The sequence below is a fragment of the Malus domestica genome, chromosome 14 (assembly GCF_042453785.1).
Source record: "Malus domestica chromosome 14, GDT2T_hap1".
Taxonomy (NCBI): Eukaryota; Viridiplantae; Streptophyta; class Magnoliopsida; order Rosales; family Rosaceae; genus Malus; species Malus domestica.
This window is the reverse complement of record NC_091674.1, coordinates 29,794,281-29,818,959: the sequence shown is the minus strand read 5'-3', so window position 1 is coordinate 29,818,959 and position 24,679 is coordinate 29,794,281. Positions and strand designations below refer to the sequence as shown.

Genomic DNA, 24,679 nt, shown 5'->3' with positions numbered 1-24,679 from the left:
CCAATTAAGGTGTAAATTAAATAGATGAATTGTGCATGTTTTGGATGTGATGAGTTTCTTCTACATGTATGGTGTGTGCTATTCTCTGCACGCACTTCTTGCTGTCTTAGTGTCAGTTGCTACACGCACTTCTTGCTTCTTTTTTTCCAAGGGACAACATTGATATGTACATTCAACTTCAAAGATTAACAAAAAAAAAAAAAAAAACTGTTTTTGGCACTTCAGTAATGTTAGTTCACATTCCTAAGAAAAAAATTACGCATCGAGAAGGGCATAATCATTTTATTGAAGTGCCAATTATAACTCCCAAATAAACTTTGTAAATTGACCTCAAAATGTTGTTTATGTCTTTGCAAGCTAATATTTCACCACTCCAAATGATATAAAATAAACCCTCTTCGTGGAAAAAGGAAAAATTAACTCAATTCGATCAATTAAGAAAAAGTAATTATATCCTTTGCATTTTTCCAATACTTTTTAGATGTTTTAAAAAAAAAAAAAAATTGTCGAAAGTGCATCACTCGTTAAACAATATAAAGTACTACATTTCGGTAAAGTCAACCAGCCCAATAAACATATAAGCAAAGAGCCCACAACAAATTAGAAAAACTAGACATGCCCAATAGATTAAAAAAAAACAGTAAGCATAACTTTAATTCCTATTTTGCAACGGCAGAACGTTGTCGCTGCCGCCACAAACAACTTGCCTGCAGCCACAGTGGAGAAATTAATTGAGTGGTACATTCGACATATCTGTAATGTTGGCTGATGTGGTGTTACTGTAATAATATTCGAAATGTTATTCTTACCATATATTTGTAACATCTTTCAAATAAAGATATAACCTATATGTGTTGGTGCGCACCTTACCTTTATTAAAGAGAAGGTACAAAATGATCGTGCAAACATTACTCAATAACATCCTAGTAGACTATCCTAAATAACAAGATGCGTATGTAAAACGAAGGTACGGTTACATGTTTTCTTAATCCTAAATGGTATGTAACAGCTTAGGATTCATATGTAAACATGGTATGTATTAGATGGCAATATCATTCAGGATATTTAGTTCCTTGATTGTAGGGATGTAAATCATGTATTGATCTCTTAGAGTTGACTTCCTAGAATAGATGATTTTGCTTTGTATAAATCTTGTATATCTGTACAGATTATATGAATAAGAAAATATTCGGGATTCTCCAAGATCAACAACACAGCCCTAGCATTCTACAAACCCTAGCCGTTCCATATTTTAACATGGTATCAGAGCGCCGTTTCTGGTGACTCTGAATACCCAGCCGCTTCCGCAACATCAACTAAACACCATGGGAGAACTGACAGCAAACCAAAAACCAACAGAGATGTCCATTGATATCTCAAACCTCTTTTCTTTACACCCCTCTGATCAACCTGGGAACATCTTAGTTTCCAAAACACTTCAAGGAGACAACTACAACACCTGGAGTCGTGCAATGCGAATCAGCTTGAGCGCGAAGAACAAACTTGGATTGGTTGATGGCACCATCGATCCACCACCAGAAACTGATAAACAGTTTGCATCATGGCAAAGATGCAATGACATGGTCCTTGCTTGGATCTTAAACTCTGTACACGACGATATCGCGAGTAGCGTTTCGTATTACACCTCAGCAGCAGATGTATGGGCGGACTTGCGAGACCGATTCTCACAAGGAAACGATACACGCATCTATCAGATTAAACGAGACATTGTTGAACACAGGCAAGAACAACAATCTATCTCGGCCTACTATACCAAGTGGAAGGCACTATGTGATGAATTGTCGTCCTATCATGAACCCCCGACCTGCACCTGTGGATGATTGAAGACGGTCAACGACCGAGACGAGAAAGAAAGAGTGATGCAGTTCCTCATGGGATTAAATGAGTCCTATGCCGCAGTACGTGGACAAATACTATTGATGCAGCCACTTCCCGACACTCGAAAGACATACTCTCTCGTTCTTCAACAAGAGAAACAAGTGGAGGTATCTCTCAATCGTAATAATGTTAATCTACATGCCATGCACGTAACCAATAACAGGGAACCTGCGGTGCAAGCTTTTTAGACATCCAAAGGAAACACACCCTTTCAGTGTACGTATGGTGATCAGAAATATCACACTGTGGACAAGTGTTTTTACTTGAATGGTTTTCCACCTGGCCACAAATACCATGGGAAATCCGTGAAACCTCCCAACAAGAGAAAGCCTGCTGCCAACCAAGTTAAGGGGGAAGCCGAAGCCATCAAATGTGCTGAACCACGACACAAGGCAACCACTAGTGATGGTCCAAAATTTACCACAGAGGAGTACAATCAAATAATGGCGATGCTTAAGAAGACCAATCTCGATGGTAATACACAACACTATGCAAATGCTACAGGTATAATCACACCCTCCTCAAATATGTCAGCATTTTCTTCACAGAAAACATTATATTAGATTATCGATAGTGGGGCCACGGATCACATATCCCCCTCATCACACTTGCTCGACAAGAAATCCTTGTCCATGTTCGAGTCCGTTCAGATGCCCAATGGAGGACAAGCGACCATTGAATCCATTGGTTCCATACGAGTTAACCCTCATATTAAACTTGATGATGTGCTACATGTACCCAATTTTCGGGTTTATTTATTATCTGTTAGCAAGCTTACTGAGGCACTCAGATGCATAGTGATTTTCTTTCCAGATTTTTTGTGTGATACAGGACATGGATACGAGGAGGACGATTGGCCTGGGCAAGCGATATAATGGACTCTATTACTTGGCGCCAAAGCAAAACCCTGGCCTCATCCACAATGTTAGTCGTCATTCCAACCTTTGGCACCAACGGTTAGGTCATCCCTCCATCGGTCCTCTTCAAGTTTTGAACAAGCAAGTTCCTACGATCATGGTTGATTCTAGTCATTCATGTGATGTTTGTCCCCTTGCAAAACAAACCCGTTTATCTTTTCCGTCAAGTTTTATTTCTTCTACCGCACCTTTTGATTTGATACATTGTGACATTTAGGGACCTCATCGAGTCAATTCCCATTCGGGGGCTCGCTATTTTTTAACCATTGTTGATGATTATTCTCGTTACACTTGGATCCATGTTATGCGTTTTAAATCTGAGACACAAGGGTTGTTACGTTCGTTCATTGCTTGGGTGCACACACAATTTAATTCTATGATCAAAACGATACGGGCTGACAATGGAGGTGAATTCACTTCATTGCGTTCTTTTCTTTCTAGCAAAGGCATTATTTTTCAGTCTTCTTGTCCGTCAACACCCCAACAAAATGGGATTGTTGAGCGGAAACACCGTCATCTCTTGAATGTCGGTCGAGCACTCCGCTTCCAAGCAAATTTGCCATTGATTTTTTGGGGGGAAAGCATACAAACTGCCTGTTACTTAATTAACCGTTTACCCACACCACTCATCTCTCACAAAACACCATATGAACTTTTACATCACCATCTTCCAGATTTTTCCCACCTACGAGTCTTTGGTTGTTTATGTTATGCCACAAATCTCCACCCCACTCACAAATTTGATCAATGTGCCAAGCGATGCATCTTTGTTGGTTATCCTTTAGGCCAAAAAGGTTACCGTGTTTATGATTTCACCACTCATAAATTCACTACCTCCCGTGATGTTGTTTTCCATGAAACCATCTTTCCCTATATTACTCACCAACCTGATCATCAACCGGATACCTTAGTCTTACCTCTACCACACCAACCTGACACCTCTTTTACTCAAGACACCCATACACCTCCTTCCCCAACCCAACCATCTGTCCCTTTATCCCATACATCACCCACACCCATGCCCCTCTCCACAGATACCTCTCACCCCACCGCCACACCCACCGACACACCTCCAACACCTCCCACCGACACACCTCCAACCGACACACTCACAACTCCTCCGCCACCTGCCCCTTGCCATTCTGGACGCGTCTCCAAGCCTTCCGTAAGGCTTCAAGGGTACCATTTATATCATGTCCAACACCCCAGCGCCTCGTCCTCCTCCATGTCAGGTACTCGCTATCCTTTATCTCACTATGTTTCTTATGCTCACCTCTCTCCTTCGCATCGCTCCTTTGCTTGTGCTATTACCACTACAGTCGAGCCCACATCCTTTGAGCAGGCTCATAGTGATCCTCACTGAAGGGCTGCAATGGACGCTGAACTTCTTGCTCTTGATCAACAAAACACATGGACCCTCACTCGCCTTCCTCCTGGTCATCGCGCCATCGGTTGCAAATGGGTCTACAAGATCAAGTACCACTCTGATGGTACTATTGAGCGCTACAAAGCTAGGCTTGTTGCCAAAGGTTTTACACAACGAGAAGGTATCGATTACAAAGAAACCTTCGCTCCCTTTGCCAAATTAATCACAGTGCGCTGCTTCCTCGCCGTTGCCTCCGTACGCAATTGGTGCGTTCATCAACTGGACGTCCAAAATGCCTTTCTTCATGGTGACCTATGTGAAGAAATCTATATGCACCTACCTCCTGGTCTTTGTCGACAGGGGGAGAACAATGTTTGTCGACTCAATAAATCCCTATACGGACTCAAGCAAGCTTCACACACCTGGTTCCACAAATTTTCCACAGCCATCCACCAAGCCGGTTACCAACTGTCCAAGGCGGATTACTCTCTATTTACTAAGGTGCGTGGACACTCATTTACTGTTGTACTCATTTATGTTGATGACATGATCATCACAAGTAACGATGAGGTGGCCATCCACGATCTTAAGCATTTCCTTCACACCCATTTTCGAATCAAGGACCTTGGACACTTAAAATATTTCCTTGGCGTGGAGGTAGCTCGGTCCTCTCAAGGGATTTCAATCTCCCAACGAAAATACACACTTGACATACTTGATGAGGCTGGCTTACTGGGTGCAAAACCTGCAAAATTTCCCATGGAAGAACACTTGAAACTATCCCCAACGGAAGGACATCTTATCCGCAATGCTTCGCAGTATAGAAGACTTGTTGGGAAACTCATTTATCTCACAATCACTAGAGCAAAGATTCCATATTCAGTTCATATCCTCAGTCAGTTTATGCAACAACCGAGAAAGCCTCATCTCGACGCGGTTCACCGTCTTCTTCGTTATTTGAAGGAGGCGCCTGGACAAGGTCTCCTTTTTCCCTCCAAGGGAAATTTAATATTGAGGGGTTATTGTGACGCTAGTTGGGCTCGATGTCCAATCACACGAAGATCCGTTACGGGTTATTGCATATTCCTTGGAGGTGCACTAGTGTCGTGGAAGACCAAGAAACAGTCTACTGTCTCAAGATCCTCGGTCGAAGTCGAGTATCGGGCCATGGCCTCAGCCACATGTGAACTTACATGGATGAAGGTTTTGTTAGCTGACTTACGTGTTGATCACCATGGACCGGCCAAATTATACTGTGATAACCAAGCTGCCTTCCATATAGCAGCTAACCTGGTTTTTCATGAGCGTACCAAGCATATAGAAATCGATTGTCACGTTGTTCGTGAATGGATTCAATCTGGGATTATTACGACTGCCTACATCCCTACTGGACAGCAACTAGCCGACATTTTCACCAAACCATTAGGGCAAGCTGCGTTTCAATCTCTTCTTGGCAAGATGGGTGTTCTTGACATTCACACTCCACCTTGAGGGGGAGTATTAGATGGCAATATCATTCAGGATATTTAGTTCCTTGATTGTAGGGATGTAAATCATGTATTGATCTCTTAGAGTTGACTTCCTAGAATAGATGATTTTGCTTTGTATAAATCTTGTATATCTGTACAGATTATATGAATAAGAAAATATTCGGGATTCTCCAAGATCAACAACACAGCCCTAGCATTCTACAAACCCTAGCCGTTCCATATTTTAACAGTATGGTACCTATTAAAATAGGCTCCAATACAGTTGCTCATAATTAGAATGTGTATATATATTTTGAGTCTAATTTGATACGATATGAACTTATAATCATGAAACCGACTCGATCTTTAGATTATAATTATGAGTTCATAATAAACCTTGGCCATTTCCATTTTCGGTGGAAACAAAACTACTAATTCTTTGATTTGTTCCCTACAAGCAGCCTTGAAATTTTTAACACAATTAGTTATCAACTCAAAAGCATCATTATGATTACGTTGAAAAACAAGCCTATACAGCCATTTCTTACATTGGCCTTTCCTTAGTTCCAAAGGCAAGAAAATGGTAAAGAGAGAATTTGCAAATCGCAAAAAGAAGTCTTTAATTAGAGTCAACTTACCTTTCCATATTTTCACCTGGATTAAAGCATTTACCATGCATTTGTTAAAAAGGTGGATTCAGAAAGGTAAAGATTTTGCCACTTAGTACTATGGTCCGGTGATATTCCTCTTTACTTGGAAGTGAGACGTCTTAGGTTCGATTCACGAATTCGATACCAAATTAGGTTGCTATTGTGTGATTTAGCCGAACTCTTCATCTCTCTAATGTAAAAATGTCGATCTACTCAAAAAAAGAAAGGTGATGCTTTTCTAATGGCATATATAATTATTTGCGGCTCTAAAAGCAAGAAAGTAATTATGCTTAAGCTTAGTGCATGTGAGAAGTACAAAAACAACGCAAGGAAGTCAAGAATATAATGAAAAAATCTAACCACATTGCCAGCCTATATATATACACACACATACGCGCATATAAATATCTTTGCGTGGGAAGAATCGGATTCCAAGATGAACAGTCATGAATTAATGAATCAACAGAATCAATATAACCAGCTCATAATACGTACTTCCATTGATGATTGATCCTTTTTCGTTTTCTATATTATCACATTGCATCATTGCCTTATAATATCATCATTTTTCTTCGTCCATTCGACAGTTTTGGATTCAGCAGTAACAGTACACATCTCTCTCTCTCATTACGATTTAATGACAGACAAGGTACGCTTCAATTGATATTTCTTTTGGGGTCAGAACTTTATTAGTATCTAAACTTAGTTACCATCTGTGTGATCTTATGTTGACCATGCATGTTTAGTTCTGCTACATGCTGATGCGAATCCATATGGACTGCAATGGTTGTTACAGAAAAGTAAGGAGAGCAATTCTTGATATGCGAGGTGAGAACACTTATTTTCTGTAATCTCTAAACTTGGCTTAGCAAAGTTGGCTAGAGTTAATTAAGTTATAATATCAATTGAAGAAAAAAAAAATATACTCCAAAATTCATCACACTCGTACACAAATATGTATAATTTGATTGTTGATGTCTTGGTTGTTTCTGACTGTTTTGTGCGGGTTTAGAGAATATGACTACTATATATAGTAGACCAATTATCAAGTCTCTTATGTGTAACTCGACTCCCTTAATCCATTATTATCCTTTAAAAGAACTGTTTTTGTTGCGCAGAGTTGGAGACTCATTTGATAGAGAAGAAGGAGTGCAGGGTGAGTGTGTGCGGCAGATTTATCCCACAGGACGTGGCGATCAAGATAAGGAAGAAGACGAATCGCAGGGTTGAGATACTAGAAATACAAGAGCTTATGGACAACAGTAACACCGCCACCAACGATCAAGAAAACCTTCAAGATCAGGCGCCGCATACGCCTTTGATCAGGCCTTGGGATAATGTCATATCATACCCTAACCAAGTTGAAACTTTTTGTATAGAATCACATCATTAATCTCGACTCTCCTGATTAATTTGTAATTAAAACTGTTGTAAGGCCACTCAGTACTACCGTCTGGTGGTATTCATCTTCATTGGGAGTGGGAGTTTTTAGGTTCGAATCTCGTGGATGACGGATTCAATTATGTGGATTAGCCGAACTCCCTCTTCTCTTAATGTAAAAATATCGATTTACTTAAAAAAAAAAAAAAACTGTTGGAATCATCTTTCTTTACGGAGTTGGAGTGAGCAGGATAACTTGTATTACTTTATGTTTCTGTGTATTTTAATTTGAGGTTAGAGAGGATGTTCAAGTTTGGTGTTCATTACTTTCACTTCAAGTTAAGTGCATATGATATTATTTGTATTGAGAGACTGAGTACTTTTCTTTTAGGCCAAAGTACACTTATTATCCATGTGATTTCATTTAATCTTCGACTTAAGGATTCATATAGCTTTTAATGTAAGTGGGCTTTTTTTCAAGGGAATGCGTTGTGGGTTTAGCAAAAAAGATAGTTTACTTGCTTAGTGCTTGAAATCTTGCAATTTGTTTAAGATTTCAATGAAGAATAATCTGTTAAATTAACCAAATTAAGTTAAAGTTTTTGTCACGTGATAAACTCGTGAAAAGGCCTAGGCAAAGTTAACCTTTTTTATTAGGGAAGTGTGTTTGAACTTTGAACCCCAAAAACTCTCATAGGGTTTATAACGATTTGTTTGGCTTCGTTGTTTAGAGAATTTTCATGGCAAATTTGAATATTTTACTTGATAAGTTTAATTTGGTGATTTTGAGTTTTGAGGTGTGAATTAAATGAAATTCAACTTAACAGATTGTTCAAATTTAACTTTCTCATTCTATTTCACAAGTAATGATATTCAATTTGAGTGACGTAAAATTAATATATCTTACTGTTATTATTTAAATTCTAATACAAGTGCGATTGTCTGAATTTGATTTGGTTTACTATTTAGGCTAGTGATTATGTCGTATTAAGATTTGTATTACTTGAATAACAAATTTATCTATCCTCATAATTTATTATAAATAAAGACACACAAATAAAAGTCAACATCCCTAAAATTTTACGATTCTTTCTATAAAAAAATAGGCCACAACAAATATTATTATTTCCTCCATACATTTTGCTGCAATAATTCTTTGCTGTTCGAGGAACTACGACGTTATTACGAAACGTGTTCCAACGATAAAAATCGTATCCGGATCTCCGAGTTCAACAAACGCGAGCTCGTACTTTCCATTCCCTCTGCTTTCCACTTTCCCTCTCCCTACAAAAATGGCAGCCAAATTGGGTTCCTTCAAGTACAATTTCCAGGAGAAGAGAGAGCGCTTGCTCTCCGTCCAGAAGGGCTACTCCGAGCTCGGTTTCGTCCACATCGAGGAGCAAGAGCCGTCGGGGTCTGCCCGCTGCTGCACTTTCCGATCAGTCTCCGACCGAATCGTCGGCTGGTGCCGAACCGTGCAACATGTCTCGAGCCGGGCGGTTCAGATGGGTCAATCCGATCCGAGAAAGATCGTCTTCGCGGGGAAGATGGGTCTGGCGCTGATGATCGTCTCGCTGCTCATCTTCCTCAAAGAGCCGTTCAAGCAGCTCAGCCGCTACTCCGTCTGGGCAATTCTTACCGTTGTGGTGGTGTTCGAGTTCAGCATAGGTAAATTGCTGTCTTTATTTGGATCCATTCTCTTCGTTTTCGCGTTTATTTAGCAATTTTGTCTTCTGGGTCTTCGTCAAATTTGATTGCACGTGTGTGCTGTGAGTATGAATCCCACATCGGAGATAGGCGGGACCTTGTATGTGTTTATAAGAAATTAGGCTAGCCTCGCTTTATCACTTGGTTTTATGGTGCGACCTCAACTTCCTTGAGCTATTCCTTTTGGGTATCTCTGTTTTTATTGGATATTACTTTTGATTTTTTTTGCAGAATTCGAGTTCTTTGTTTGTAAACTTGTTTATTTAATGTGGAAAGAAACGAACTTTAATGTGCTGAATTTAATAAAGTGGAATGTAAATGAAGGGAACTGGAAAAAGCATGGAGCTCATGATTATAATAATGAAGTGAAGCTATAGTTTTTGGTCACGAAAGTTGAAAATTGGTAATGATAGTTTGAAAGGTCAATTCTTTTTGGTAGTGTTGGACCTTTGACTCGAATTTGTTCTTGGCTAGAATTCGAAGTGCATTTCTTTTACAATGCAATACGTGTTCTTGAGCAGGAGCGACTCTGAGCAAAGGATTTAACCGCGGGTTGGGGACGTTATCGGCTGGAGGCCTGGCTTTGGCTGTGGCAAACTTATGTGGGCTGGCTGGAGAGTGGGAAGAAGCTGTTATTTTCGCTAGCATCTTTATCGTAGGTCTGGATTTGGAACCGGTGTATTTATTGTTTGTTTTTAGTAATGTCATTGAAAAGTTCAACTATATGCTAGACTTGCTGGTTGGTTTCTTTTTATTTGATTTTCATTTTCTTGACATGTTATGTGGTTGCTAGGATTTCTTGCAACTTACGCGAAGCTATACCCGACAATGAAGCCTTATGAATATGGGTTTCGGGTGTTCTTGTTGACATTTTGTTTCATCATGGTGTCTGGGTATCGGACAAGGGAATTTCTTCATACGGCTGTATCTCGATTCTTGCTTATTGCACTGGGTGCTGGTGTTGGTTTGGGAGTAAATATATGCATTTTCCCCATCTGGGCTGGTGAGGATCTGCACAACTTGGTGGTAAAAAATTTCCTGGGTGTTGCAAAATCATTGGAAGGTTCGTTTACTATTGACATTGAATTTGTTTGACATTGTACACTTTTTTCTGTTACTCCAAACCCAGTTTTGTCATTACCAATTTCGTTTGTTGACCATCATTTTTAGGTGTGGTTAACAATTACCTTAATTGCGTTGAATATGAGAGGGTCCCTTCCAAGATTCTTACATATCAAGCTTCTGATGATCCACTCTATAGTGGCTACAGATCTGCTGTGGAATCTACAAGCCAAGAGGACGCTCTGGTATTTTTCATTGCAATATGATGGTGATTAGGACTTCACGGCATTAGCAGATTTTCTGGTTTTATTTTTGTTTTAAACTCGATTTTTTTGTTTGAAGATGGGATTCGCTATCTGGGAGCCACCGCATGGTCGATACAGAATGCTTAGATATCCATGGAAGAACTATGTAAAAGTGGGTGGTGCACTGAGGCATTGTGCTTTTATGGTCATGGCATTGCATGGATGTATACTTTCTGAAATACAGGTACTAACTATATCCAACTACATTGCGAGGCTATTAATAACAAAGATGTAGTATTGTTTTCTTCATTTATCTGTGCTTCTAAAGATGCTTTGATGTAGCATGACAATTTACTCATTCGAAAGGCAGATCCTTCTAATTTATCGTTAATTATGTTTGTTTGAGAGCATGTAATTTCTTTCCCACATCTGCTGGTGTTCATAGATTTGTTTGTTGCGTAAATATTATCCTCTTGATTACCTTTGCTCCTTAATATGAATTGCGCGTAGATTACCATAATTTAGTTTTCCCTCATACTCGTGAATCACGAGGAAGCTCATTCAGTACTGGTAGTCATGGTATCCATGGCATGTTCATTATCATGCATGGGAAGGTTTTTCCTGCCAAAACATCTCTGGTGTTTTGGTATTGAAGAAGTCCCGTCGAATGATCTATTTGAGTGGGGTAATAATACTGTATTTGTGTTGTATCTTGTTTTATGCTCATGCACCTATAACTTCTTCATGATTTATAGTTTTTTCCTGAATTATCTGTTTCTATTTCTGTTTTCTTAATTTGAAATGTTATAGTGTCTGTTTACTGAACATCCAATATTTGTGTATGTAGGCTCCTGCTGAGCGAAGAGAAGTATTTCGTAGGGAGCTTCAAAGGGTGGGATGCGAAGGCGCTAAAGTGTTACGTGAACTTGGAAACAAACTGAAAACGATGGAGAAAATAGGTCCCATAGATATACTCAATGAAGTGCATGAGGCTGCAGAAGACTTACAAAAGAAAGTTGACCAGAAGTCATACCTGCTTGTTAATTCAGAAAGCTGGGAGATTGGAAGCCGGCCAAAGGAGCTGGGAGAACCTCAAGACTTGTTGAATGCGGATGATGACGAAAATTATTTCCGGGAATACAAGTCCCTTAGTGAAGCTGTACTTGATCTCAGATCTTTTCCTGTGCCACAAAGTTGGGATAGCCAGATGCCCCCGAAGTCAAATGGCACGGGCTCAGTAACAACTGATGTCAACCACTCGAATTTGCCTGCAGGTGTTTCCTCAGGAAGCATGTTCATGAAACAGATTTCATGGCCTGCAGGACTTAAATTCAAGGGTGATGAACCGCCAGCAGCGGAGGAATCCAACACCTATGAAAATGCTAGTCAATTGTCGTTAGCCACATTTACATCCCTGTTGATAGAGTTTGTTGCAAGGCTTCAAAATCTTGTTGACGCGTTTCAAGAATTAAGTGAGAAAGCACATTTCAAGGAATCTATCGAACCACCAGAAGTATTACAGCCACCTCGCGGAAGGTTTTGGACCAGATTGTTCAATCGTCTGAAATCCTGAAATCAGCATACGGCAATACCATTCCACTTTATCGAGATCCTGCTGCTAGTTCAGTTCTACAATACAACGGCACTGATTTCTTCTGCTGCTGTCATCACTCACAAGAGCTGTCGGCTTTCTTATTTAACGATGGCAGGTAAAGTTTTCTCTATTTGGTTGACAAAATAAGCATATAAACGCGGAGATGGTGAATACCTCCGCGGGTAGGGGACGGATAATCTGCAGGCTAACGTTAAGATTACTCAGAGCATTAGGGGATGATGACAATGGATATGAAATTGTTGTTTTCCGACCAACACTGCATATTGATGTTGGTAGTTTTGGTTTTTGCTCCACCAAATTGTAAGATTAAGATAATTCGGAGTTTCAAACTTTTTATTAGGCCCTGTAACGACCCTGTATCGTGAACGATTATATATATATATATATATGTGTGTATTGCTGAAGTTATTTCAATATTCTCTTCTTGATATATAGCTAAGGCGACTCATGACTTCTCTCGTTTCTAGTAAGTAGACGGTGTCATATAAAAAAAAAACGGTTGTTATAGGATGGATATTTGAACTGGACCATAGTATTGAGTGGTGATTCGGACGAAGAAAAAGTTTTAAGCTTGAGCTTCATACGTTCAAGGCCTAAACCAAATAGAACCAATCGAACCGGACTGAAAGAAAATATGTGAATCCACTCCGGTCGGGCAGGATCCGACTGTACGATGTTTGGTCCAAAAAAAAAAAAGAAGAAGAAGAAAAATCCCCGATTTTGACGGATAATTAAAAAACTAATCGTATCTCTCTCTCTCCTCGCTTTCTCTCTCCTTCTGGTTTCTCAACCCAAAAGATCTGTCCCATTTCCACCACTGTCTCCTTCTAGATCGAAGCTCTGCAAACAAAGCCCTCAGGTAACCTTCTCTCTCTCTCTCTCTCTCTCTCTCTCTCTCTCTCTCTCTCTCTCTCCCCTCTTGGTGTTCTTGTTTGCGCTGTATATTTTCGTGTACTTGATTGATTATTTTTTTTCTTTGATTAATTTCACGCATCGATTTTTCCTTTCCGATATCATTTGATTTTTTTACTCTTAAAAGTAATTAAATTCTTCTAATTACGAACTATTTCTATGGATCTGGTTGGAAATCGATTGGAATTTGTTTCTATTTTTGGCTAAGCATCGCTTAATTGAATTTACGGTCCATTGATTTTAATTGAAGTAAAGTTACGGAATTTGTACCGATTAGGGATTAAAAGTTGGGTGAAAAGTCGAAAACAATCGAAAAATTGTTATATACATGTATGTGTGTTTGATACAGAAGTGGGTTTTTCTGAAGCTTTTTGGGAATTTGTGTTTTGAATTCAGTTAGTGGCATAATTTGTGGAAAAATATGGCTATGGTTGATGAACGTTTATACCCGATTGCGGTTTTAATTGACGAGCTTAAGAATGAAGACATTCAGCTCCGGTTGAACTCAATCCGGAGGCTTTCCACGATTGCCCGTGCGCTGGGAGAAGAGAGGACCAGGAAGGAACTGATTCCTTTCCTCAGTGAGAACAACGATGATGATGATGAAGTGCTTCTGGCAATGGCGGAAGAGTTGGGGGTGTTCATCCCCTATGTAGGTGGTGTGGAGCATGCCAACATTCTGCTTCCGCCTTTGGAAACACTCTGCACTGTTGAGGAAACATGTGTGAGGGATAAGGCGGTGGATTCGTTGTGTAAAATTGGGGGGCAGATGAGAGAAAAGGACTTGGTTGAATACTTCATTCCTTTGGTTAAGGTCAGATGATCTGATCCTCTTCCATTATTTATTTGTAGTTTTTTGCCTTCTCATTAAGCTTTCATTCTGGACACAGTATCTTGTGGTTCGATCTGGATTTCCCATGTATTGGTTTGTGGAGGGTATATATAATGCCATGGTAGTAGGTTAAAGTTCCGTTATTTCTTTTCTTTTCTTCCCAGTTCATAATAAATAATTATTCACAAAAACCACTAGAACTTATATTTTGTTCATGTTATCCCTATGAGAATGCTCTATACCTTGGTGCATTGGAATGACTGTTCCTTTTCTTCATATATCATTTTAAATACAGAGACTAGCTGCTGGCGAGTGGTTTACAGCCCGAGTTTCATCCTGTGGTTTGTTTCATATTGCTTATACTAGTGCACCAGAAACTTTAAAAACTGAACTACGAACGACATACAGTCAACTGTGCCAAGATGACATGCCCATGGTTAGGAGATCTGCTGCAAGTAACCTGGGAAAATTTGCTGGGACTGTAGAAGCTGTGCACCTCAAGGCTGACATAATGTCTATATTTGAGGATTTGACGCAGGATGGTGTGTCTCTTGTCACTCGTATAATATTTTATTATCATCCACTGTAGTATTATCTTATGATTAAAGACTATTAATCTTAGCATTGGTATTAAGTATGAACTTGCCCCTGATGAATCTTGTTTTCAGATCAGGATTCTGTTCGGTTATTGGCCGTGGAGGGTTTTGCAGCTCTTGGGAAGTTGTTGGAGCCTCAAGATTGTGTGGCCCATATTCTTCCTGTCATTGTTAACTTTTCACAGGTATATCATATTTTGAGTGTTAAAATTGCATGCTGTAATGAGAAATCGTTATTCTTTATTTATGTTTATCATGTTGCTTTGTGTTTTCTAAAATGCAACTCAACCTTCTGAATTACATGAATTGCAATGGTTGATTATTTCTCGTCATTCTTGTTCTTGTGACCAGGATAAGTCTTGGCGTGTTCGATACATGGTTGCAAATCAATTATATGAGCTTTGTGAAGCTGTTGGTCCAGAAGCTACAAGGTAGTCGTTTTATTTTGTGGCTTGGCTCCTATCGTGAATACTGTTTTACTTGAATTAGGATATTGTAATTCTGTAACTGTGAATCAGTTGTTTCTCTCTCTCTCTCTCTCTCTACCTACTTAGTTGGGTTCTAATTGATGAGTGTGGTGATGTTGTAATATATTAGGTCGGACCTGGTGCCTGCATACGTTCGGCTTCTTCGGGATAATGAGGCTGAAGTACGAATAGCTGCTGCAGGAAAAGTAACTAAGTTTTGCCGAATTGTGAATCCAGAACTTGCCATTCAGCAGATCCTTCCTTTCGTAAAGGTTGCACATCTCACTTAACCTATGGTTATACTTTCCCTAAGAAGTTTGTTGTAGTTTTTAGGCAATTCTAAATACTGTTATGCTTTTACTTACTATGTTTGCCTGCCATAGGAATTGTCGACAGATTCTTCCCAGCATGTTCGTTCTGCATTGGCTTCAGTAATAATGGGAATGGCACAAGTTTTAGGAAAGGCAAGAAAATTTTGGGGCTGTTATTTAATTCAAATTCTTACTTTGAAGCTAATTTTTCTCCCTCTCATTATATGATTATTACTTTCTTTGGTGTCTGCAGGATGCAACTATAGAGCAGCTGCTGCCTATTTTTCTTTCTCTTCTAAAAGACGAGTTTCCTGATGTGCGATTGAATATTATTAGCAAGCTTGATCAAGTCAACGAGGTTTGTCACAAGTTTTTCTTTCTGTATGTTTACATATTCTTTTTTCTGTGCGTGTCGAACTGGTGGTTAAGCATGAGATTTTTTATAATGTACATACTTATATCTGGTGGTTGGACTATGTGGTATTCAATTTTGTTCTGGATTCTCGAGGAAGGTAGACCTGTTTAGTAGCATACTGCTTTTATGTGAAATATAGCTAAGATTTGTGCTGAAGCAATGTTGGTGAATCAGAAAAAGCTTTTGCAGTATGGTGCTAAATTTTTACTTTTACAGACAGTAATGATGATCTGATAAGGAAATTTTAGCACTTGCAAAGGAACATAGTGATAGTATAAGCATGAGCAACTCTTGTTGAAGTTTTCCGGTTTAAGAGACCAAGAAACGCTTTTAAATTCTGAAATCCTATTCATTAACATTAAGTAAATTAGTTAAAGTTTTCGTATTGAATTTGAATAAGTCATGTTGATATTACTTGGTGATGCAGGTAATTGGGATTGATATGCTGTCCCAGTCTTTGTTGCCGGCAATTGTTGAACTTGCAGAGGATAGACATTGGAGGGTTCGGCTTGCGATAATAGAATACATTCCTTTATTGGCAAGTCAGTTGGGTGTTGAGTTTTTTGATGATAAGCTTGGCTCTCTCTGCATGCAGTGGTTAAATGATAAGGTTAGTTCGGCTTCTGGTTTGAGTATTGATGTTTCGATATGTCATGTTTATCTCTTGGCTCAGAAAAGCAAAAAGAACAAGAAAAGGAGTGATGTTTATGGTTTTTTGTTTCTTTTCCATCATCATAAACAATGAATTTGCTGCCTATAATGGTTTACTTGTTAATCAAGTAAAAACCTAGGATCCTTTTTTCTGGGTGGTTGACAGGTGGTGTGATTTCAAAATGTATAAATTGTAGTATTCGGTGATGCAGTATTGCCTCGTTTTAGATGCATTTTACTGACAATATTTCTGATGATGGTAGGTTTACTCAATACGTGATGCAGCTGCTAATAATGTGAAGCGCCTTGCAGAAGAATTCGGCCCCGAATGGGCAATGCAGCATATAGTTCCACAGGTTTTCTTTCTTTCCTTTCCTTTTTCTGAAAAGATTAGATGTGGTTATGTCTAAGCTATAGTCACATATTACTAAACATAGTTATCGTACCCAGCCTTGTTAAGGGACTGGATCATTGGATAGTGTTCTTTCGAATTCTAAAAACTTTTGACATGGTACATAAACAGTTGAAATTGGAAATCTCTTGACAGGTTTTGGAAATGATAAGCAACCCCCACTATTTGTATCGGATGACCATTCTACATGCCATTTCCCTACTTGCCCCTGTTTTGGGATCAGAACTCACTTGTTCCAGGCTTGTACCGGTGATAGTCACTGCATCAAAAGACAGGTATAGATTAGAAGCTTTTAAGTTAAACTATGCTTTTTGTTTGATTTAGTTTGCACTGTAGGGCTGAGAATTTCTTCTTGTAGGGTACCAAACATCAAGTTCAATGTGGCTAAGGTGTTGCAGTCGATTATTCCGATAGTTGATCAGTCGGTAAGTAATAGAGATCTTTTCATTTGATAGTCCTTACGCAAAGGAGCATAATTTTCAAAATACAATACTGAAATCGAGTTAAAGCAGTGAAAGGACTTATGCATAACACGCTTTGCACAGGTGGTGGAGAAAACTATTTGTCCTTGTTTGCTTGAGCTTAGTGAGGATCCCGACGTTGATGTAAGGTCCTTTGCTAGCCAAGCCCTTCAGTCAAGCGAACAGGTCATGATGTCTCGCTAGCGAGGTAGTCCTTAGTTTCCGTCTTGTTTACTTTTCCTTTTTGTGAACCACGAAATTCAGATGTATCTTTTCTTTACCCTCTTGAGACGCAGAGGTTATTTTCGTACGCTCAACGATTTGCCATGATTTTGATTCTTTATGGTACATTTGTTCGAATCAGTGTTAGTAATGTTGTTGTATCCAAATGTGGCGTTGGAATTTAGTTTTTTTGCCTCTCTGCTGGGTTCCGATGAATCGCCTTCGTTTCCTTCGGGAACAAGAGAAACGGTGTTAGCAAACCCATTGGCTTGGAGATAATGGTTAGACAGCTACCATAGTATCGTTTCACACGTCAAGTGTTTTGGAAACCCCGCTCCGAAGACAAATCTCACCAAGGAGTTTTGTTGGTTGATCAACCCGAACATCAATGAAAAAAACATCCATGAAGACCAACTCCGACGACTCATATTAAGTAGGTTAACAGTTGGTTGCAGGGGGAGGAGAATCGGTAAGGTTCGAATTTGCATCAGGATGTATAAACATGGTTGTTTTACCGAAAAGTCATTAGCTTTTTGAATTTCAGTTTAAAGTCCCAACAGAAGGTTTTTTTTTTTGGAAATTAAGAATTGGATTGTAATTTCCAAATTTTTCAAGGAATATGGTATATTTTGCGAAAAGGTTTTTGTCATAGTTGATCTCTGAAATTGACATTTTAAATAAAATAGTCTTTAAAATAGCAAATTGGTCAATCTAATTTTTAAAATTGTGTCGCACAAATCAATTTAGTTATTCCGTTAAAGTTTTTTTCCGTGGTAAAAACCTTGCGGAAATTGTAATTCAATCCGGTAACCTGGGAAAGTAAGTTCAATCTGGCAACGCTAAGTCAATTGCTCACTCTGGTGACGCACTTCGACTTAATCACTTCCATCCCGATCATACGGTCATCGCCATCTCGCCTAACACTCTGGTGACGCAATTCCATTCGATCACGTCCGTCCAATTCCAATCTGACGACTACAGTCACCCAGAACAAGAATTATCAAAATAAAATAAAATTCGTCCTCTTGATCTAAATTTAACACACCATCTCTCTCTCTCTCTCTCCTCTTTCTCTCTCTATAGATACAAAACATACATCGAGCTCTGGAGGTAAGTTTTGGATGCATTAGTGAGAAATCCGGATCCCCTTACTCACTGATCGGATCTAAGGTACGATTCTCTTGCAATTAGGGTTACGAGTCAGATCTCTTCCCAATTTTGCTCTCTAGATTTTGCGTTTTGATGAATTTGTGGTCTGTTTGGTTGCCGAGAAACTGCGGGAAAATTGAATCTAGTTATCTTTTCGTTTTTTTTTTTGATGCGATTCGATTGGGTGCAGTGATCGCGGTGGTGAAGGATGTTGACCAAGTTTGAAACGAAGAGTAACAGAGTGAAGGGGTTGAGCTTCCACACTAAGAGGCCGTGGATCCTCGCGAGTCTTCACAGTGGTGTGATCCAGCTATGGGACTACCGTATGGGGACGCTCATTGATCGATTCGACGAGCACGATGGGCCTGTTCGCGGCGTCCACTTCCACAAATCTCAGCCCCTCTTTGTGTCTGGAGGTACCAAATTCATATCTGAATTATTAATAATTTGTTTTAGTTTTTTTTTGGATTTGATTGTGCATTTGTTTTTCGCATTTAGATTTAGTAGTTTTTGTATATGGTTTGATTATATATAGGTTGAAGGTAACTGTGAATACGAAATTGAAAGCGTAATTTGAATTTGTTATGAAGAAAATTGAAATTGACATAAACTTAGCGGAGTGCTTGTCCGGAATGCTTTACTAGTGGATGATTTGTAAAGTCCAAATTGATGGAGTACCGAATTATGATTATTTCACTTGGCAATTATGCAGTGTATATGTCCGAAAGTTGCCAAGGTTTATCAAATTGCAAGATTGATTTTGAGATGGAAATGTTTTTACCAATACCTTCTCAGGAATGATGATGTCGGAGTTATTATTTAGAGAGAGAATTTGTTGTCACTTTGAGTTCTAGTAGTGCAAGATTATGATGTTGGAAAGTAGAACTAATGAAAGGACTAATAGTGAAACAAAAATTGAAGAATATGCAATCTCTTTTCTCCGTTGTTTTTTTACCAATGTTACTATCTCATGGAAGATATTTATATTTACTATTCACACCTGGAGAAAGGGATTATTCTCCGTGTATTTATCAGAAATTCATCTGATGTGTAGATTGTACAGTTCATGTGTTAATCTAGCTGTGTTGCATTTTTACAGGGGATGATTATAAGATTAAAGTTTGGAACTATAAGATGCATAGGTGTCTTTTTACTCTTCTCGGGCACCTTGATTATATCCGTACGGTGCAGTTTCACCATGAGTACCCATGGATTGTGAGTGCCAGCGATGACCAGACTATTCGTATATGGAACTGGCAGTCACGTACTTGTATTTCAGTGTTGACAGGGCACAATCATTATGTCATGTGTGCCTCATTCCATCCTAAGGAGGACCTTGTTGTATCTGCCTCTCTAGATCAGACTGTCCGTGTTTGGGATATTGGTTCCCTGAAAAAGAAGACCGTATCTCCCTCAGATGACATTCTGCGACTAAGTCAGATGAACACAGATCTTTTTGGCGGTGTTGATGCTGTTGTTAAGTATGTCTTGGAAGGGCATGATCGTGGTGTCAATTGGGCTTCATTCCACCCCAACCTGCCTCTGATTGTCTCAGGAGCAGATGATCGCCAAGTTAAATTGTGGCGGATGAATGGTATCATAATAATTACTTTCCTTGTCAATGTTTATTTGCTTGCTCTGTTTGGGGAAGACACCTTATTAATTCAAATTTTGTTCATTTGTAATACAGAGGCAAAGCTTTGGTTACTTACAGTTTTTTAGTCCTCAGAAGATTATAGTGCTTCTGAATAATATTTCGATTGTGTAGGAGATAGACTGGTTTGAGTTACTGATTCAATCTGTTCATTTTGTATTCAGATACAAAGGCTTGGGAAGTGGATACCTTGAGAGGGCACATGAATAATGTTTCATGTGTCATGTTTCATGCCAAACAGGACATAATTGTATCTAACTCAGAGGACAAAAGTATACGTGTCTGGGATGTAACAAAGCGGACCGGCATTCAAACTTTCCGAAGAGAGCATGACCGTTTTTGGATTCTTTCATCTCACCCTGAAATGAATCTGTTGGCAGCTGGTCATGACAGTGGCATGATCGTATTTAAGCTAGAGAGGGAACGACCAGCCTTTGCAGTGAGTGGTAATTCTCTGTTCTATGCTAGAGATCGCTTTTTGCGGTACTATGAATTTTCAACCCAAAGAGACACACAAGTTATTCCCATTCGACGCCCTGGTTCCACCACTTTAAATCAAAGTCCAAGGACTGTTTCGTACAGTCCTACAGAAAATGCAGTTCTTATTTCCTCAGACTTGGATGGGGGATCTTACGAATTGTATATGATACCCAAAGACAGCATGAGTAGGGGTGATAGTCTGCAAGATGCAAAGAGAGGTGTTGGAGGTTCAGCTGTGTTTATTGCACGGAATAGATTCGCTGTGCTTGACAAAAGCAAAAACCAAGTCTTGATTAAGAATATGGCAAATGAGGCTGGTAAACAGATACCCCTTCCTTTTGCTGCTGATGCCATATTCTATGCTGGAACAAATAATTTGCTGTGTAGAGTTGAAGACAAAGTGGTTATATTTGATCTGCAGCAGAAGATTATTCTTGGTGAACTTCAAACCCCCTTCATCAAGTATGTTGTTTGGTCCAATGACATGGAAAGCGTTGCCTTGCTCAGCAAGCATGCCATTATCATTGCCAGCAAGAAGCTTGTGCACCAGTGCACTCTTCATGAGACAATTCGTGTAAAGAGTGGTGGCTGGGATGACAATGGTGTTTTCATTTACACAACTCTAAATCACATAAAATATTGCCTCCCTAATGGAGACAGTGGAATAATCAGAACCCTAGATGTTCCCATTTACATTACGAAGGTTTCTGGAAATACTATCTCTTGCTTGGATCGGGATGGGAGAAACAGGGCCATAATTATTGATGCTACGGAATACATTTTCAAGCTATCCCTATTGAAGAAGAGATATGACCATGTAATGAGCATGATAAGGAACTCACAGCTATGTGGGCAGGCAATGATTGCTTACCTGCAACAGAAGGGGTTCCCTGAAGTTGCTCTCCATTTTGTGAAAGATGAAAGAACCAGATTCAATCTGGCTCTGGAGAGTGGGAATATTCAAATTGCAGTTGCATCCGCTACAGCAATTGATGAAAAAGACTACTGGTATAGGTTGGGGGTGGAGGCGCTTCGCCAAGGCAATGCGGGTATCGTGGAGTATGCCTACCAGAAGACTAAAAATTTTGAGAGGCTATCTTTCCTTTATCTCATTACTGGTAATATGGAAAAACTGTCCAAGATGCTGAAAATTGCTGAGGTTAAGAATGATGTCATGGGTCAGTTCCACAATGCACTGTATCTAGGTAATGTCAAGGAGCGTATTAAGATCTTGGAGAATGTTGGCCACTTGCCCCTTGCTTACATCACAGCTTCAGTTCATGGCCTACATGATGTTGCTGAAAGGCTATCTGCAGAGTTGGGAGAAAATGTTCCAACTTTGCCGCAGGGGAAAGTGCCCACTCTTTTAATGCCCCCTAACCCAATTATGTGTGGCGGTGATTGGCCTCTTCTTAGAGTCATGAGAGGTATTTTTGAAGGTGGATTGGATAATGTTGGCAGGGGAGTTGTGGATGAAGAGGATGAAGCTGTTGATGGTGATTGGGGTGAGGAGCTGGACATGGTTGACGTTGCTGGCTTGCAAAATGGAGATGCCACTGCAGGATTAGAAGATGAGGAAATGGGTGAAGGACATGAGGAAGAGGAAGGATGGGACCTTGAAGATTTGGAGCTCCCCCCTGAAGCTGACACACCAAGGGCTTCTGTAAATGCTAGTTCATCGGCTTTTGTTGCTCCAACTACTGGCATGCCTGTAAACCAGATTTGGATCCAGAGATCATCTCTTGCTGCTGAACATGCAGCAGCTGGCAATTTTGACACTGCAATGCGTTTACTGGAAAGGCAACTTGGATTCAAAAACTTTGTTCCTTTAAAACCCATGTTTCTTGATCTTCACACTGGCAGCCACAGCTATCTACGTGCCTTTTCATCTGCTCCGGTAATATCTCTGGCGGTTGAGCGCGGGTGGAATGAATCTGCTACCCCGAATGTGAGAGGTCCACCAGCACTTGTGTTCAATTTTTCCCAGTTGGAAGAGAAACTGAAAGCTGGTTACAAGGCTACCACAAATGGGAAGCTCCCCGACGCTCTTAAGATCTTTCTGAGCATTCTTCACACAATTCCTTTGATTGTTGTTGATTCTAGGAGGGAAGTTGATGAAGTCAAGGAGTTAATTATAATAGTCAAAGAGTATGTTTTGGGATTACAAATTGAGCTGAAGAGAAGGGAAACGAAAGATGATCCAAAACGGGAGCAGGAGCTTGCAGCTTATTTCACACACTGCAATCTTCAAACGCCTCACTTACGGCTTGCCTTGATTAGTGCACTGACTGTTTGCTATAAGGCAGGGAACATTGCCACCGCAGCTAACTTTGCCAGGCGGCTGTTGGAAACCAACCCCACCAATGAGAGTCAAGCAAAGAAAGCCCGGCAAGTGCTGCAGGCTGCAGAAAGGAATATGACTGATAAATCTCAACTGAACTATGATTTCAGAAACCCATTTGTGATTTGTGGGGCAACACATGTACCAATTTACCGAGGACAGAGGGACGTCTCCTGCCCATATTGTAGCTCACGGTTTGTGGCAACTCAAGAAGGGCAGTTCTGTACTGTTTGTGATCTTGCAGTGGTTGGGGCAGATGCTTCTGGGTTGCTATGTTCTCCTTCTCAGGTTCGATAATCAAGCTCACTACTAAGGATTCATCCTTTTGGAAGCGGAAGTGGTCATATCAGTTGACCAAATCTGTCAGTTAATTGGTAAGAAATATTACAAAGAGTTCAACTTTCAAACGGATTGTTTGTGATTTCTTGGATCCATTGATGAAAGTTGATGGTGTTAAAATTGTGTGTGAAAATCGTCTCCTTATTTGTGTTGTATCCGTTTCATGTCTCCTTTTCTCCTTTCTTGTCTCGTTTAGTCTGGCTGCTTTGTTTAGTAAGAGGGTCATGGACTAAGTACTGGTTTGGTAGTGCTTTCATAAAAAGTGGGTATAAAAAAAAAAGCTGAGCTCAAAAAGGTGTTTGGTAAACACTTAAAAACAGCTTACTTTCAAAGTTTTGGGTGAAAAAAAGTTGAAAACGTGAAGCAACAAAAATGAGCTTATTCTCATAGCACAGCAGAAGCAGTTTTTTTTCAAAGCACAACAATACCAAACCAGCCCTAATTTATGCGTGATATTTTCAGCTTATCACACTTGGTTCTCATATGCTGGTTTGTGGTGTTGGTCTGGTGCTATATCCTGTTGTGTTGTAATAAGTAGTGTGTTCTCTTCTGTTTTGCCTTTTCTTAATTTTAAGGTAGATGTAGAGGAGTGCAGTCCTTTTCTGCACAACCGGGGTTTTTCCTGATACTTCAGTAATTTATGCAGTCCGCCTACTTATGTTGCACTAGGTGTTCCTTGTGGCGTGTGTGCTATTTTATCTCTTGACATTGCTTTCATGCAAAACCAATATTTCGACATTAATTTTCTCCCGTGGTCATTCCATAATACTAAAGCGAAACTGATAATTCTTCAGAGTTCAAAACGTAAACTTAATCGTGTGCATTCTTTTCTGTTTTTGGCAGACGATGACGAGCTAGAGAAGGGGAGGATGTCCTATTTTTGGCAACATTGGTGATATTTTGTTTTTCCGACCGAAGGCAAATGCAATGGTGTATTTACTCCTAGACAACATTCAAGTCTTAGAACTTTGAGCAAAATTTTGTTTTGATTGAAATGGTTATGTAGTATTAAAGCAGAGTATCGCTTTGCGCTCGCAGTTTTTGAAGGTATAGTTACTTTTAAATGTCCAGGATTACAGTTACAGTTTGTTCTTATGATATAAATCGTAATCGTGTTTGAAAGATTA

At 39.7% G+C, this 24,679-nt stretch overlaps 3 protein-coding genes and 1 long non-coding RNA gene across 6 annotated transcripts; all 4 read left to right on the top strand.

The window, feature by feature from the left end:
- Positions 1-6,707: 6,707 nt before the first annotated feature.
- Positions 6,708-7,913, top strand: LOC103431219 (uncharacterized). Its single transcript, XR_011575582.1, has 3 exons — positions 6,708-6,950; positions 7,048-7,129; positions 7,420-7,913. It is a non-coding gene; the product is annotated as an uncharacterized lncRNA (long non-coding RNA).
- Positions 7,914-8,763: 850 nt separating this feature from the next.
- On the top strand, positions 8,764-12,718 carry LOC103431220 (aluminum-activated malate transporter 9). 2 transcript variants are annotated; one of them, XM_008369357.4, is made up of 6 exons: positions 8,764-9,349; positions 9,910-10,047; positions 10,182-10,451; positions 10,559-10,695; positions 10,793-10,939; positions 11,543-12,718. In XM_008369357.4, the coding sequence occupies exons 1-6, from the start codon at positions 8,974-8,976 to the stop codon at positions 12,266-12,268; spliced, it is 1,794 nt and encodes a 597-aa protein (XP_008367579.2). In that variant the 5' UTR covers positions 8,764-8,973; the 3' UTR covers positions 12,269-12,718. The 2 variants fall into 2 exon arrangements, with proteins under 2 accessions (XP_008367579.2, XP_017186658.2); XM_017331169.3 differs by lacking the exon at positions 9,910-10,047 and having other exon boundaries at positions 8,798-9,349.
- A 103-nt stretch (positions 12,719-12,821) lies between these two features.
- LOC103455492 (serine/threonine-protein phosphatase 2A 65 kDa regulatory subunit A beta isoform-like) lies at positions 12,822-17,756 on the top strand. Of its 2 annotated transcripts, XM_070812414.1 has the most exons (13): positions 12,822-13,169; positions 13,619-14,036; positions 14,350-14,596; positions 14,723-14,835; positions 15,002-15,081; positions 15,248-15,389; positions 15,501-15,581; positions 15,682-15,786; positions 16,271-16,453; positions 16,758-16,850; positions 17,042-17,181; positions 17,265-17,331; positions 17,452-17,756. In XM_070812414.1, exons 2-13 carry the CDS (start codon positions 13,644-13,646, stop codon positions 17,569-17,571), a joined length of 1,764 nt encoding a protein of 587 aa, XP_070668515.1. In that variant the 5' UTR covers positions 12,822-13,169; positions 13,619-13,643; the 3' UTR covers positions 17,572-17,756. The 2 variants fall into 2 exon arrangements, with proteins under 2 accessions (XP_070668515.1, XP_070668516.1); XM_070812415.1 differs by lacking the exon at positions 13,619-14,036 and having other exon boundaries at positions 13,042-13,169.
- A 705-nt stretch (positions 17,757-18,461) lies between these two features.
- LOC103455491 (coatomer subunit alpha-1) lies at positions 18,462-24,679 on the top strand. Its single transcript, XM_008395079.4, has 5 exons — positions 18,462-18,759; positions 18,929-19,154; positions 19,838-20,332; positions 20,557-23,587; positions 24,396-24,679. Exons 2-4 carry the CDS (start codon positions 18,947-18,949, stop codon positions 23,508-23,510), a joined length of 3,657 nt encoding a protein of 1,218 aa, XP_008393301.2. The 5' UTR covers positions 18,462-18,759; positions 18,929-18,946; the 3' UTR covers positions 23,511-23,587; positions 24,396-24,679.